Raw genomic sequence first — 16253 nt, forward strand, 5'->3', positions numbered from 1 at the left:
CACTATCAAATACCATTGAGAAATGTAACAAAGAAGATTATTTGTTTATTGCTGGGGATTTTAACTGCACAGTTAGTGATTTAGATAGAAATCACCAAGAACCTCATATAGCCTCAAGGATGTTTTTAAAACGCCTCATTGTAACAAATGAATTGTGTGATATTTGGCGGAGTCAACATGGAGGAACAAGGCAGTACACCTGGGCGCATGTGAGAGAGAACATCATTTCTATGGCCAGGTTAGATAGGTTTTATGTTTTTGAGCATCAATCTCAGGTCTGTAAATCAAGTGTGATAACTCCAGTGGGATTTTCTGATCATTGTTTAATAACAGAGGTGGTGTTCATTAACGATGTAAAACCCAAAAGCGCATACTGGCATTTTAATATAACTTTATTGAGTGATGCTCACTTCAGGAAATGTTTCAGTTTTTTTTGGGAGAGGTGGAGGTCTCAAAAGGCCAGTTTTGTATCCATTCAACAGTGGTGGGATATAGGGAAAATACAGATTCAACAATTTTGTAATCAATACACGAGGAATGTCACCAAAGATATCACCAGATCAATGAAAGCCCTAGAGATTGAAATAGTGGAACTCATGACGTTGGTTGAGACCACAGGAGATCGAGGCCATACTCAGGCCCTCAAGAGGAGAAAAACTGCATTGGCAGACCTGCTGGGTATCAGAGCACAGGGGGCACTGGTGAGAAGTAAATTTCAGGGAATATCTGAAATGGATGCCTCATCCAAATTTTTCTTTGGTTTAGAGAAAAAGAATGGACAAAGAAAAATTATTCATTGTCTCAAATCAGCTGTTGGACAAGAGCTCACTAGCCCTAGTGAAATTAGAAAGAGGGCAGTAGAGTTCTATGCTGAGCTCTACAAGTGTGAGTACAAAGAGGACAAAACAGTGACACAGCAGTTCTTTGATGGGCTCCCAAAGGTGGCTGCAGAAGCTCAGGTTGAGCTTGAGCAACCATTGTCTTTGCAGGATTTATACACTGCATTAAAAGGCATGGAAAATGGAAGGGCACCAGGCATTGATGGGCTTCCCGTTGACTTTTTTAAGTCTTTTTGGGCTATGTTGGGAGAGGATTGGTTAGAAGTAGCTAATGATAGTTTAACCGGAGGGTTACTACCAATAAGCTGCAGAAGGGCTGTCCTCACCCTACTGCCCAAAAAGGGTGACCCGAGGGAGGTGAAGAACTGGAGGCCGGTGGCTTTATTGTGCACTGATTATAAGATATTGTCAAAAGCTTTGTCCAACAGGCTGAGGGAGGTGATGGGGCAAATCATACATACGGATCAGTCCTACTGTGTTCCTGGCAGGCAGATAGGGGATAACATTTCTCTGATTCGTGATTTTTTGGACGTCTCTAGGGCTATTGGGTTGGATGCTGGTCTAATTTCAATTGATCAGGAAAAGGCATTTGACCGAGTTGAACATCAATATTTATGGCACACGTTTGAGGCGTTTGGGTTCAGCTCTGGTTTTATTGCCATGATAAAGGTGATATATGGTGACATTGAAAGTGTATTGAAAGTTAACGGTGGTTTGAGTGCTCCTTTTAAAGTGTGTAGAGGTATTAGGCAGGGATGTTCTATGTCAGGGATGTTATATGCCATTGCTATAGAGCCACTACTAAATAGCATTAGAAGTCGCATTGCAGGGGTGTGCCTTTCAGAGGATGTTCCTCCTATTCGTCTCTCAGCCTATGCTGATGATGTAGTTGTGCTAGTGAAAAATCAAGCGGAGGTGGATAGCTTGGGTCTAATGGTTGATCGTTTTAGGGGAATATCCTCTGCAAAGGTAAATTGGGAAAAGAGTTGTGCGTTACAGATTGGAGAATGGTCTGGAGGGATCATGGCTTTGCCAGGGGGGCTAGAATGGTGTAAGGGAGGTTTTAAGTATCTTGGAGTATACCTAGGAGATGAGGGGACTATGGAAAAAAATTGGAGTGGGGTGGTTGAAATGGTGGAAGGGAGGATGAGGAGATGGCGTTGGTTATTATCTCGTATGTCATATAGGGGGCGCACTATTATAGTTAACAATGTGATTGCATCTGCACTGTGGCATCGGTTGTCAGTTTTAGAACCACCATCTGGCCTTCTGGCTAAGATACAGGCAATTATTGTAGATTTCTTTTGGGATAAATATCACTGGGTTCCACAAAGTGTTTTGTATTTGTCAAAAGAAGAGGGGGGACAAGGTCTTGTACATCTTGCTAGTAGGGCTGCTGCTTTCCGGTTTCAGTTTATTCAAAGGTTACTTTATGGACCGGAAAATGTGGTGTGGAGAGGGGTGGCAGGTCTTATATTACAACGGGTTGGAGGATTAGGTTTAAAGAAGGCTTTATTTCTGGTTGATAGTAGCCATATTTCTAGGGAGGGAGTACCTCCGTTTTACAGAGGACTTCTCAGAGTGTGGAGCATAATGAAGGTGTCCAGACGAACTTCAGTGGAGTCAGTGCATTGGCTGTTGGAGGAACCTCTGGTGTATGGGGCAAGACTGGATTGTACAACTGCAGCTGTTCCACATTTCTCCAAGATTCTGGTGAAGGGGAAAATCATCACCTTAAGACAGTTAATGGCCATGGCTGGGCCCGCCTTAATGGATAGAAGACGGGTGGCAGAACATTTGGGGATGAGGTCGGAAAGGATTGTCGGACAAATGCTGGGGAGCTGTAGGAAGGCTCTGTCAGCGGAAGAATGGGGTATGCTTAGTAGCCACAAGAAGAATGTACAAGATGAAGACGTCTCATTTCCAAGACTAGGGATTACACCAGGTATCCCAGAGTCAGAAAGAAAGGCGTTATTGCTGGATTTGAGAGGGTTGGAGGAGGTGGGTTTGGATGAGGTGAATGGGAAGGACTTGTATAGGGGGTGTGTCAAGGTGTTGAATAAAGATAAATTGAAAAATAGAAAAGACACTCCATGGAGGGTAAAATTGGGCATTGATGATAGGGTAAAGCCAGCATGGAGGGCACTGTACAAACCACCGTTACAAAAGGGTACTGGTGATATGCAATGGAGGGTTTTACATGGCATCATTGCAGTTAATGCTTTTGTATCTGTTATTAATTCAGATGTTAGAGATGGATGTCCTTTTTGTAATATAAGAGAAACCATTTTTCACTGTTTTATGGAGTGTGAGAGGATAAAACCTCTATTGGAAATGATGGAATCTTTGTTTAAAGCTGTAGGGGAATTTTTCAATAACACTGTTTTTATTTTGGGGTTTCAATATAGTAAACAACAGAAAAGAAAATGTCAAATGTTAAATTTTATTTTGGGACAAGCTAAGATGTCCATTTTTCTGAGTAGAAAACACAAGATAGAAACGGGATATGGGAAGGATGTAAGATGTGTTTTTAAAGGATTAGTGAAAGCAAGAATAAAAGTAGATTTTGAGTTCTTTTCAGCTGTAAAAGATCTCCTATTATTTGAGGAGAAGTGGGCCTACGAAAGAGCGCTTTGTTTTGTAGAGGAGGGGCAATTATTTTTTTCTGATGAAATAAGTTGAATGTATATGTTATGTATGTATTTTTGTTTAGGAATTACATTTGTTGTTTCATTTCTGAAAAGGCAGTGTGTCTTTTTATTTTTATTTTATGTTAACACTTGAGTAAAAAATAAAGGTTTTATAAAAACTCAAAACTCTCTCTCTCTGTCTCTCTCTCTCTCGGAGGAGGAGGACCTGAGCCCTAGGACCATGCCTCAGGACTACCTGGCCCGATGACTCCTTGCTGTCCCCAGCCCACCTGGCCATGCTGCTGCTTCAGTTTCAACTGTTCTGCCTGCGGCTATGGAACCCTGACCTGTTCACCGGACGTGCTACCTGTCCCAGACCTGCTGTTTTCAACTCTCTAGAGACAGCAGGAGCGGTACAGATACTCTGAATGATCGGCTATGAAAAGCCAACTGACATTTACTCCTGAGGTGCTGACCTCTTGCATCCTCTACAACCACTGTGATTATTATTATTTGACCCTGCTGGTCATCTATGAACATTTGAACATCTTGGCCATGTTCTGTTATAATCTCCACCCGGCACAGCCAGAAGAGGACTGGCCACCCCTCATAGCCTGTTTCCTCTCTAGGTTTCTTCCTAGGTTCTGGCCTTTCTAGGGAGTTTTTCCTAGCCACCGTGCTTGTACACCTGCATTGCTTGCTGTTTGGGGTTTTAGGCTGGGTTTCTGTACAGCACTTTGAGATATCAGCTGATGTAAGAAGGGCTTTCTAAATAAATGTGATTTGATTTGTGAGTGTGAGAGAGTGCAGTGGGTCATATGTTGGAGGGCTACAGTACAGAAATAACTGCATCCTCAGGCTACAGGCGCTGGCTAGCGGCTATCCCTGCCTCTGCCTCTCACTCTCTCAGAAAGTTCTGTCTAGATGCCATCCTTCTTCTCCCAGATCTGTCTACCCAGAAGGCCATGCAGGCTTCAGACCCAGGGTGTGATGCGTTCATGCAGCTCCACCACTACCCCACAATTCCACACGGCTGGTTCTTCACTGAGAGCCCTGGAGCTACCTGCTGCGGTCACTCGTCATCCAATCACCATGACACCCCAAGCACTTGTTTCCCCCTTTCTCAGTAACCAAACATCTAAAGCTGTGTCATTGAGAATGTGGCCTACACTGGTGACATTTCCCTCTGGTATGGTAGTTGGTAATTTGATTATTGACTGTGACCCTAGTCGACTTGGAAACATCTCCTCTTTCCCCTCTTCCTGATTTCCAGTTGGCTATTCGGGGCATGCCATGCAGTGCCCGTTCTGTGTCAGCTCTTTTGGCGGCAACGTCGAGGTGTCTATCCGTCAGAGTAGCTGATGACATGGAGGAAAACATTACCTCTCCAGCAGGGTATTATCCCCTTATCACACCCATACTGTTTCCTACCCAACCAACGCTATGCAACACTACTGTGTTCTAGTACAATTGCCCTCTAAACATTTCCTTCCAGGACACAACGTGCCAGAAACCTAATACCTCTCAGCATTTAACGTTCACCCTCTCACCTACAGCATGTACCCCATTCCTCAAACCCCTCTGACCCCCCGGCCCGCGAGGAATGCCCCCGGGCTTTAAAGGTCAGAGTTCAACTTGTCCGGCTGCCACAAAGTGTGTGTGTCTAAAGTGTGTGTGTGTGCGTGTGTGTGTGTGTGGAGAAACCCCCACTGAGTCCTGCATGCTGCCAGCAGCAGTGTAGCCTTTGCCAGCAGTCAGCACCTCTATAACACTTTCACCTGACTTGTGTGTGAGCCAATAGAAAAGCTCTCAGCTACTGTACTTGCACTGAACACCCTGGTATCATACACACCAAGTTTCCTCAGCAACACACACACACACTTAACTGTACATATCTCATAGTAGCAACACTACACATTGTAGCCACTCTTCCGTCTAGTTTCTACCTATCCCCTTCTCTCTCTCTTTTTCTATCCCTCTTTCCCTCAGTCTACATATCCCTCTCTCCTCTGTGGGGTTGAGGTAGAGGCAGTGACACAGTGACAGACAGATGGCCCTCATAGTGGGGAGTCAATAACTATGGTCAACACACACACACACACACACACACACACACACACACACACACACACACACACACACACACACACACACACACACACACACACACACACACACACACACACACACACACACACACACACACACACACAGACTCTTTCAACATGATTTTTACAGACAAAAATACATTCTGTGCCCATCTGCATTCCAGCCATTTCCATTCCCTACACACTCACGACAGCATTAAATACAACTAGACATCTATAATTCACCCTAACACACAATTATCTGTGCCTTCTATGTTCCCTCTCGTCACCACTACCTCTCACACAGTTACCCCACATTATCCCCACTTATTTCCCTTAGTAAACAATTAACCCCAAGCCTGGGTGCTGAGTGGCTGGGGTATTGCTGCATTAGCTATGTGGCGAGGCTCGCTAAGGTCCTACTGCTGAGTACTCACAGTATTTAACATAGTTAGCCTTCATTACACAGTACCACGAGAGCTCTCTCCTCCTCTCCTCTCTCAAACCAGCCTGCTGAGGAGAGGAAGTTCATTTGAAACAAGCGATTCATATTAATTTTTTTGTTAAATAAGTGTACACACACTGAGACGGGCGGGAGGCGGACGTAATGTCGATGGGGATTACTTTCTACAGCCCCTGTTTGCCATAGCATTTGGGCTTCACTCTGGCAATTACAGCCCTTAATTAAATTGATTTCTATAATGAGCGTCTGTAATGACACAGAGCTGTGGGATTGGCTTGGTGTGTGTATAAGTGTGTGTGTATAAGTGCGTGTGTGTCTGAGTGTGTGTGACATTAGCAATGAGGAATGGGTATCTTGCTGTTTACTTAGTCTAGTGGTTAGTGTAATGTGTGTATTGAGTGGGATTAAAAGATGAGACACACACAAACATACACACTTTGCTCTTCCGTCCTCAGAATAGTCAGCTGTGTGTCAGAGCTCGAGGCCACTCTAAAATGCTAAGCGGTGCCCGTGTGAGGTATAACCTTTCCATTCATAGCACCGTTGCTGCCAGTCTCCGGGGATGCATTAGTGACTGATGGCACAGACCTACGACGTCACATGTTTAATATCCTATACCACGGTTCAGCGGTTTCAAACCAGAGGGCCACGCAAACATTTCCATGGTTACTCACTGTTCATAGCACATCGGGCTTCATTATGACATATCCTCGGGTACCACATGCAGCGGCACAAACTGTCATATTTTACACAAGATAACTCCCGGGTTGTGTCCAAAGTGGCACCCTATTCCCTATAGTTCCTGGTCAAAAGTAGTGCACTAAGCAGGGGATAGGGTGTCAATTAGGACGCGCACTAGCTATCAGTCCAGGGAGGGTTACCTCATCCCTTTTTCCAGAGAGGGAGCCAGACTCCTCTCTCTGCTGTTCCATAAGTGGCGTTCTGACACGTGAAACGTGTCAACACCTGAACAAGCAGCACAGACAGGGCCCAATGTGATGGGAGAGCTGCCATTCCTACTTTAACTTCAACACGCATTGACACCCACTCTGACTGTTGTGATTTCCTCCAGTCCACACCTCCCCACCCGCAGCATCTCCTAACTCACAGTCCTGAATTCTTCCTGATTAGTATTGTGACTACTGGTGTGTGTGTGTGTGTGTGTGTGTGTGTGTGTGTCAAAGTGTGTGTGTGTGTCAAAGTGTGTGTGTGTGTCAAAGTGTGTGTGTCAAAGTGTGTGTGTGTGTGTGTGTGTGTGTGTGTGTGTGTGTGTGTGTGTGTGTGTGTGTGTGTGTGTGTCAAAGTGTGTGTGTGTCAAAGTGTGTGTGTGTGTGTCAAAGTGTGTGTGTGTGTGTCAAAGTGTGTGTGTGTGTGTCAAAGTGTGTGTGTGTGTCAAAGTGTGTGAGTGTGTCAAAGTGTGTGAGTGTGTCAAAGTGTGTGTGGGTCAAAGTGTGTGCGTGTGGTCTGTGAAGTGCAGCTTTTTAACGAGTCCCACTCTCCTTATCAAACTTGACGCTCTGCAGCACTCTGATCAGCCTGCATCAAGGACACGGGGCTCGACTGATCACATCTGAAATCACCCCTCCTCTCCCCCTCCTCACCCACATTCGTCCCACCACGATGAAATATCCTTGAAAGAAAAACTATGAATCAAAGGCGTTTTCATCCAGCGTTTTTCTCACACAGAGAGAGAGGGAGAGAGAGAGAGAGAGAGAGAGAGAGAGAGCTGCTGGAGGGCACTAGAAAGTCAGTGTCCTAGATTAGCTCTCACACGCCCCCCCCCCCCCCCTGCCACACAGACTGTGTGTGTGTGACAGGCAGTCTGTTCCGTGCTGTGGGCGCTGGCGTGGGGAGACACCAGCCATTTAGACATCTGTCAGCCGCTGATGAAAGAGTTCAATTTAGTGGAAAATCTCAGACAACCTTGTCTGGCGGACGGGCTGACAGGCTTTAACTCACATTTGTATTTGTGTTTGTGTCAGACCTGTTTTCCAGTACTATTTCAGGTATTTCATTTCATACTCAAATGCACTCCCTTGCATTAAACCCAGGTATTTGAAAGTAGTATTTAAAATACGTTTTTGAAAATACAATTTGGTCGATTCAAATAAAAAATATGTGATTTGGGCTGTGTATTTAAAAATACTTTTTTAACAAATACATCAGTCTCAACGTCAACAGTGAAGAGGCAACTCTGGGATGCTGGCCTTCTAGGCAGAGTTCCTCTGTCCAGTGTCTGTGTTCTTTTGCCCATCTTAATCTTTTATTTTTATTGGCCAGTCTGAGATATGGCTTTTTCTTTGCAACTCTGCCTAGAAGGCCAGCATCCCGAAGTCGCCTCTTCACTGTTGAAGTTGAGTTTTTATGGGTACTATTTAATGAAGCAGCCAGTTGAGGACTTGTGAGGAGTGTGTTTCACAAAATAGACACTCTGATGTACTTGTCCTCTTGCTCATTTGGGCACCGGGGCCTCCCACTCCTCTTTCTATTCTGGTTAGAGCCAGTTTGTGCTGTCCTGTGAAGGGAGTAGTACACAGCGTTGTACGAGACATTCAGTTTCTTGGCAATTTCTCGCATGGAATAGCCTTCATTTCTTAGAACAAGAATAGACTGACAAGTTTCAGAAGACATTTCTAAGTGACCCCAAACTTTTGAACGGTAGTGTGTGTGTGTGTGTGCTTCTGGCTGTGCGTGTAGTGTGACTACTTGTGTGTGTGTGTGTGTGTGGAGGTCCAGACTGCGGATGGCTGTGCCGCAGGGGAGGGTATTATGTTCTTAAATATCTGCAGAAGGAGCTGCGGGCATGTTTTCAGTCAATAGATGTTTTGGGGCCAGTTTAAAGCACAGCTCAGTGGTGACATTAGAGGCTCTGAGAGAAGCGGGCCCCCCCTAGCTACGTTCTCCGACCAGCCATCTCCACCCTCATTTCTCCAACCCCCCCACCCACAGTCCCCAGAGCTTCATTAGCTGTTCATTAGAAAGAACACTCTTACTTTAAGTTTTTGTTCCTCTAAAACAGAGTCCCCCCCCCGTCTCCTTTCACTCATCTAAAGCTACTTGGCAGATTTGGGGAAGGGAGGAGGCACAGTGTGTGTGTGTGTGTGTGTGTGTGTGTGTGTGTGTGTGTGTGTGTGTGTGTGTGTGTGTGTGTGTGTGTGTGTGTGTGTGTGTGTGTGTGTGTGTGTGGAATCACTTAGGCATACGTCCAGTCCCTGTTCAGACCTGTGCAGGTTTCAGTAAGATCTCCATTAACACATCATAGCACAAGCACAACACACACACACACACACACACCTCCACCCAGCACTTTTGCAGTCTGCTGCCAAAGCTGGAGGCTTAGAGAGAGGGGGGGGGGGGGGGTGGACAGGCAGGGAGTTGGCGGAGGAGAGAGGGGGGGGATGGACAGGCAGGGAGTTGGCAGAGGAGAGGGGGGATGGACAGGCAGGGAGTTGGCGGAGGAGATGGGGGATGGACAGGCAGGGAGTTGGCGGAGGAGAGAGGGGGGGGGGGTGGACAGGCATGGAGTAGGCGGAGGAGAGAGGGGGGGGGATGGACAGGCAGGGAGTTGGCGGAGGAGAGGGGGGGGGGGGGGGTGGACAGGCAGGGAGTTGGCAGAGGAGAGGGGGGGGGGGTGGACAGGCAGGGAGTTGGCGGAGGAGAGGGGGGGGGATGGACAGGCAGGGAGTTGGCGGAGGAGAGGGGGGGCGATGGACAGGCAGGGAGTTGGCGGAGGAGAGGGGGGGGATGGACAGGCAGGGAGTTGGCGGAGGAGAGGGGGGGGGGATGGACAGGCAGGGAGTTGGCGGAGGAGAGGGGGGGGGGATGGACAGGCAGGGAGTTGGCGGAGGAGAGAGGGGGGGGGTGGACAGGCAGGGAGTTGGCAGAGGAGAGAGGGGGGGGGGGTGGACAGGCAGGGAGTTGGCAGAGGAGAGGGGGGGGGGGGGGTGGACAGGCAGGGAGTTGGCAGAGGAGAGAGAGGGGGGGGGTGGACAGGCAGGGAGTTGGCGGAGGAGAGAGGCTGCTTTTCTAAAGTGTGTCACTCCAATATGTGGCTGACAGTCTAGGCCTTTCTTTTTGTGAATTCCGTGTTGGAGATGGGGGGAGTATAGGAGTACTATGCAGGGCGGTACAGAACATCCACGTTTACACTCACTACCACATTCTCTCCAGACTGTCCACACTCAACGCCGTACTCAAACATGGCAGCCATTCAACTGTTCCTGTGTGTGCCGTAAATCAATATGGCCGCTGTTCAGCTCTGCCAGCCGCTCTCGTCCAATATGGCCGCCGTCCAACTGCTGTGATTGGATCTCACCCTGTCAGGGCCTACAGTTTAGAGCGCAAAAATGAACGAGGGAGAGACAGAGAGCCAATATAAACATTGTTCTACTGCCTTTTACAAGAGAGGGAGAGACAGAGAGCTAACAAGCACGGATTGCTTTGTAGCTGAACTCATTTATTGCCTTGCCCTAAAGCGAACTGTGCTCTCCCTCTATGCTTTCCTCATCACTCCATCCTCTCCTTAGCTCACCTCTCTGTCCATTGCTCTCTCTGTCCACGTCTCTACCTCCACTCAACGATAAAGCATTTATGGACTCTCTCTCCCACTACATCCCTCCCTCCCTCCTCCCAGAGGAAGGTCAGTCAGTACTTTATTAAAGTCAAATTCAAACATATCCTCAGTGCTGCATTGCCTTGGAGATCTCAGGCCATTTTAAATGAGTGAATCATGACCTCCCAAAACCGCTCAAATGGATGTGATTATGGTGCTATTGATTCAGCCCTGTGTGTGTTCGTTTTAGAGTGTTACCTGCCTGGGGAAAAGAGGGACAGAGGGAGGAGGAGTTGGCAGAGGAAATGAGGGAGGGCGGTAATTTCACGTTCCCCTAATCTTCAAATGTTTAGAGCATGTGACGTATCATATCCACCCTCCGCCCTCATATCCGTCCTCATATCCACCCTCTCTAACCCAATAGGTCCATAGGTCTAACCAACAGAGGAAATACAGTGTACAGACTTCCCTTCCCTCTAATCAAAAGGCTTCCAGAGCCTCAGAACAGCCAAGGCTGCAGCCTGCCAACACCCCAAGCAGGAGTAACCGTGGCCCAGGGGCCTGTTAAACCCAGAGGAGCAGCTAGAAACTTCCAGAACCTTGGAGGGGAGCCGAGACAAAATCCTATTGCTCTTCTATCACTCCACTGTGTTTAATATACACACAGGGACAGAGGGCAGCAGCAGGAGTCTGGTAGAGGAAAGGCCCCTATAGCACACACACACACACACAGAAATATACACGCAGAATATCACACGCAGAATATATAATGTAGTCACAAATGACACAAATAAGCATCTAAATGCAGTTAGTGACAGAGTAAAGGCCTACACACACACACACACACACACACACACACACACCCACACGCACACACACACACACACACACACACACACACACACACACACACACAATACAGACAGCCACAGTGTGTGACGTGACAGTAATGGGAGATGTCCCCTGGTAATCACTGACACTGCGTGACAGCAGGGCAGCGTGGGCCGTGAACACACACTCACCCCTGTTAAGGTCTTTATGTTATGCAGTGCATTCTGGGCTTCAAGGGCAGCTTTCCGTGTGTAAAACGTGACAAAACAGCACCCTGGGAGAAGAGAGGGGGAGAGAGATGAACACGATAAGCAACCAAAAAAGTGTTCTTAATTTATTCATACAGTTTTACGTCATCCGTCAAAAGTAGGCTCAAGGAGAAACCAGCTTAGCATTTAAATGAAGAAAATATTCACGATTTTAAAACAATTCAGTATTAAAGACTTGAGTAACAGTATTTCAGAATGAGAGACGCATCAAAGAGAGAGAAGGGGAGAGAGGGAGGACAGGAGCCAGTCAGAGAGAGAAAGAGAGAGAGAGAGAGAGAAATGAGACAGAGAGAACGAAAGAGAAAGGAGAGAGAGAGAGAGAGAGAGAGAGAGAAATGAGACAGAGAGAGAGCGAAAGAGAAAGGAGAGAGAGAGAGAGAGAGAGAGAGAAATGAGACAGAGAGAGAAGGAAAGGTCTAGTCATTATACGGTGGATGAAATAGTCATCTCCAGTGTAGGTAACAGACAGTCCAGCTGTAGACCATTAAGCCACAGTCAGCAGTATAAGGAGCAGAGGAACTGCTGAGTCATGTAGAATCACTGCTTTTCACACATTTACAGTTTTCAATTCCTCATTTTCTGAGACGTGTGTGAATGACTAGTCCTGCTGTCCATCCATCTCACTTCCGTTATGTTGCACAGGTACCATGCATTTTTAACCCTACACCCTCAGAGAGGAATTGGTAGTGTGCATTGGAGCTTGCCTTGCAGAGGGGTTGATGATTGCATTCCATTGGAAAAGGTGGCTTTAAAATGACCAGCGTTTTCATATGGTGTTGTCTGTGTTTGGGATGGTTAAGGTCTTGGCCTAGCATGAAGGGAGTGCACTGGGATTTCCATAGAGTAGGGCTTGTGTATGGGCAGGTTTGAGCTTAGTGTAACAGTAGTAGTCTGTATTACAATTTCCATAGTGTATAGCCTGTGTATGGGAGGGGTTAGCCTAGCATTAGCTGTGTGCTGTGATTGTCACGGTGTGGGGCCTGTGTATGGGAGGGGTTAGCCTAGCATTAGCTGTGTGCTGTGATGCCCATGGTGTGGGGCCTGTGTATGGGAGGGGTTAGCAGAGACAGAGTCAAGACTGAGAACGGGAGGGTGACTAGGGGTACGAGACAGAGTCAAGACCGAGAACGGGAGGGTGACTAGGGGTTCGAGACAGAGTCAAGACCGAGAACGGGAGGGTGACTAGGGGTTCGAGACAGAGTCAAGACCGAGAACGGGAGGGTGACTAGGGGTCCGAGACAGAGTCAAGACCGAGAACGGGAGGGTGACTAGGGGTCCGAGACAGAGTCAAGACCGAGAACGGGAGGGTGACTAGGGGTACGAGACAGAGTCAAGACCGAGAACGGGAGGGTGACTAGGGGTTCGAGACAGAGTCAAGACCGAGAACGGGAGGGTGACTAGGGGTTCGAGACAGAGTCAAGACCGAGAACGGGAGGGTGACTAGGGGTACGAGACAGAGTCAAGACCGAGAACGGGAGGGTGACTAGGGGTTCGAGACAGAGTCAAGACCGAGAACGGGAGGGTGACTAGGGGTTCGAGACAGAGTCAAGACCGAGAACGGGAGGGTGACTAGGGGTCCGAGACAGAGTCAAGACCGAGAACGGGAGGGTGACTAGGGGTTCGAGACAGAGTCAAGACCGAGACCAGAAAAATGCAAGGCAAATTAAAGACCATGATTATAATTGAGTCAAATCACCACCATAATAAGAGTTGAACACGTCCAGTATTTCTGTGTTCATATTTCAGAACAACATATGGATTATTTAGACATTCATAATACTGAAGAACTGTATGTTGATGAAAATAGAGCCACTCTACAAATATTACGATCCCAAACACAGTGGGGAACAATGGGCCTTCTACGCCTTCAGAGAAGGGCTAAGAGTTGATCAAATAATGAGTATAATAATAATGATGTTCTGATTTTAAAGTTTTTGTCGATAAGGGTTAACACTGAGGGTTAACACCAAATATAATTTTTCTTTGCTGGTCTCTGGGGAGATTAATCTAGCTAGCTAAGTCAGCCATCAGCTAGGCCATCAGAAGCTAGATAAAAGGCATATGCCATTCAACTGTATTTAGGACAACGTTTGTGTGAAGTAACAGTGGAATCAAGCAATCCCATTTTGCCTTAATGGGTGGCACTGTTTTTACAAAAACTTCTGCCTACTTGAAGGCCAGCAGGTGTTAACAAAGAGGATGTCGTTGTTAATGTGTTAGCTTCTCTCTTTTCAAGAATAATGATCATCATCTGCTGAGGGGAAATGTGTTTTTTTTATTCCAGCGTGTTTGTGGTGTTAGCCATCTCTTTGAAAAGAACTTGTGTGTGAAACATGGTTGCATTTAAAGTGGAACTGACAACATTTTAGCAACATGACATTTACACCCCCAGGAAGAATATGACACATTTTTTAACATTTTCTGACATATTCATAGATTCTTAGAATGTTTGATTATTACGTACAGTAAGGCATTTGTGAAAAGTCTATAGTAATATAGAGTGGGAAAGCGGCCGTGCATTTGGACAATTAATAGACACTGCAGTAAGCAAAACCAAATAAAAACATCTGTCTTGTCCAGGACCGGAGTCTACACAGAACGGTGCGCTATAGCCAATCAGAGCTTATACAAACAAGCCATTTGTCACGCAGACCTTCCATCATTCATTTTGAACTGGACTGTGTGTTTACAGGCAGTTGTAACAGCACGACTTTAGATCATTAGAACGCATTCGCCAAAAGCCACAAAATACACCTGAATGGATTTCTGCAAATATGTAAATACCACAAGCCTCTCTCGCCCTTAGTTATGCACATCAACAACAACCAGGTCCACAATTAATGCTAGCCAGAGCAAGATAAGCTAAAATCTAACGAAGGACATTAGATAAACCCTCTCAAACCTTTTCAGCTAGTTGGCCGTCAAAATTGCACTGATAAACAATGGGGAATTGTAGCCTCCACGTCCTTCGGCAGCTTGCCTGCCAATGCATGCTTGTCCCAACCAAGCACCCAAGCTAACTGGCGAGTTAGCTAGCTTTCTACTTCCAGACACAAATGAGATAACAACTCACTCACCTTGACTAGCTATTACTTTTTTTCAACTTTAACTTACACGGTCATATTCAGGAGGTGTTGCGTGTTCATATCTATTTTTATTTAACCTTTATTTAACAAGGCAAGTCAGTTAAGAACAAATTCTTGTTTACAATGACGGCCTACACTGGCCAAACTCGGGCAACGCATGGCCAATTGTGCGCTGCCCTATGGGACTCCCAATCATGGCTGGTTGTGATACAGTCTGGATTCGAACCAGGTTGTCTGTAGTGATGCCTCTAGCACTGAGATGCAGGGTCTTAGACCACTTGGGAGCGCAGTTAGTCAAAGTGAATTTGCGAATGCAAGAGATATTCTAATTGGATAACAGTTGTTCAAGTTCTTGCTAGCTAACCAAATGACACCTGCAACTCTAGCTGTGTATAGCCACCGAAAAATTATGTGAGGGGAAAAAGTCAGTTGCTCACCCACTCCTCGAATGGCATGGCATGACATGCTCCTAGCAGCTAGCTAGCTATCTATCCAGCTAACGTTAGGCTCCGTTTTTTTTTAGCTAGCTACAGTACATAAATAGACACTCTAGCCTATTAGCCACGTTATGACTGACTTGTTATCAGTGCCCTCGCTAGTTTGATTGTATTGACATTCCCAGCCTTAGTTACATTCGTCCGTTTTTGTCCAGAATAATGAGTCATTGAAACTGAAATCCCAAATGGAGGCAGCAAACAATGTAGCAGGCCAGCTGTGTATTGGGGAATTATATGAATCATGCATTGAACTGCATCCATCTATTCTGCCAACAATGCCTTAGACTTTGGCATGGAACGTTGAGTCAAATAGAACCTATTTTTAAGATCTCTTATAAAGTTGGTTTTGTAGCATAAACTGGGAATTTGATATTTTTGACTGATATTATGATTTTCTGTTCGTTTCATATCTGCAAAGTCGTTACAACGCTGTCAGTTCCACTTTACACTTTAGGTCCCTGGTTACTTGGTGTGTTAAACGTGAAATGTTTTTTTGCAATGGGAAGTTATAGTCAACTGGGAAATGCTTAATGTTTTGTTTTTGTTTTCTTATGAATGGGACCTACTGGTTTAAGGACTGCTTCTCCTTTTACAGCATGCTGTGTGTGACTGCTGTCTTTTCATCGGCTCTATGCAGTGGTGTAGTGGTTTCTGGAGAAGTGGGTATATTAATATTTTGCCAAAAAGTTCTTAAACGGCCTGCCCAGCAAAGGAACGCTGTTTTCCTCTGTTTTCATGAGTTTTCACAGATTTTTACTATCAAAATACAAAAAATGTAAATATAAATAAATCCAAAAATGTGATGGTTTAAGTCCACAACAATGCTTAAACCACATCAATCTGATTGGGTGGGCCTGTCAGGGCCTGACTCCCCAGTGGGTGTACCTCTGTCCACCCAGGCCCATCCATGTCTACACCCCTGATGCAAAAAGCACGTTGACAATTGTGCATCACAAATAGCCTACTAACCAACACTTCGGACTTAACTTTTTAAATACC

General features: G+C 46.2%; 1 protein-coding gene across 20 annotated transcripts in view; it reads right to left on the bottom strand.

The window, feature by feature from the left end:
• LOC109896717 (CUGBP Elav-like family member 2) overlaps positions 1-16253 on the bottom strand; it is a 137546-nt gene that overhangs the window by 60681 nt on the left and 60612 nt on the right. For all 20 annotated transcript variants that reach the window (XM_031831729.1, XM_031831731.1, XM_031831727.1 and 17 more), the window contains one exon: positions 11594-11676. In XM_031831729.1, the coding sequence (XP_031687589.1) occupies positions 11594-11676 (83 nt within the window). The remainder of the gene's footprint in view (positions 1-11593; positions 11677-16253) is intronic.

Source organism: Oncorhynchus kisutch, linkage group LG9 (assembly GCF_002021735.2).
Source record: "Oncorhynchus kisutch isolate 150728-3 linkage group LG9, Okis_V2, whole genome shotgun sequence".
Lineage (NCBI taxonomy): Eukaryota > Metazoa > Chordata > Actinopteri > Salmoniformes > Salmonidae > Oncorhynchus > Oncorhynchus kisutch.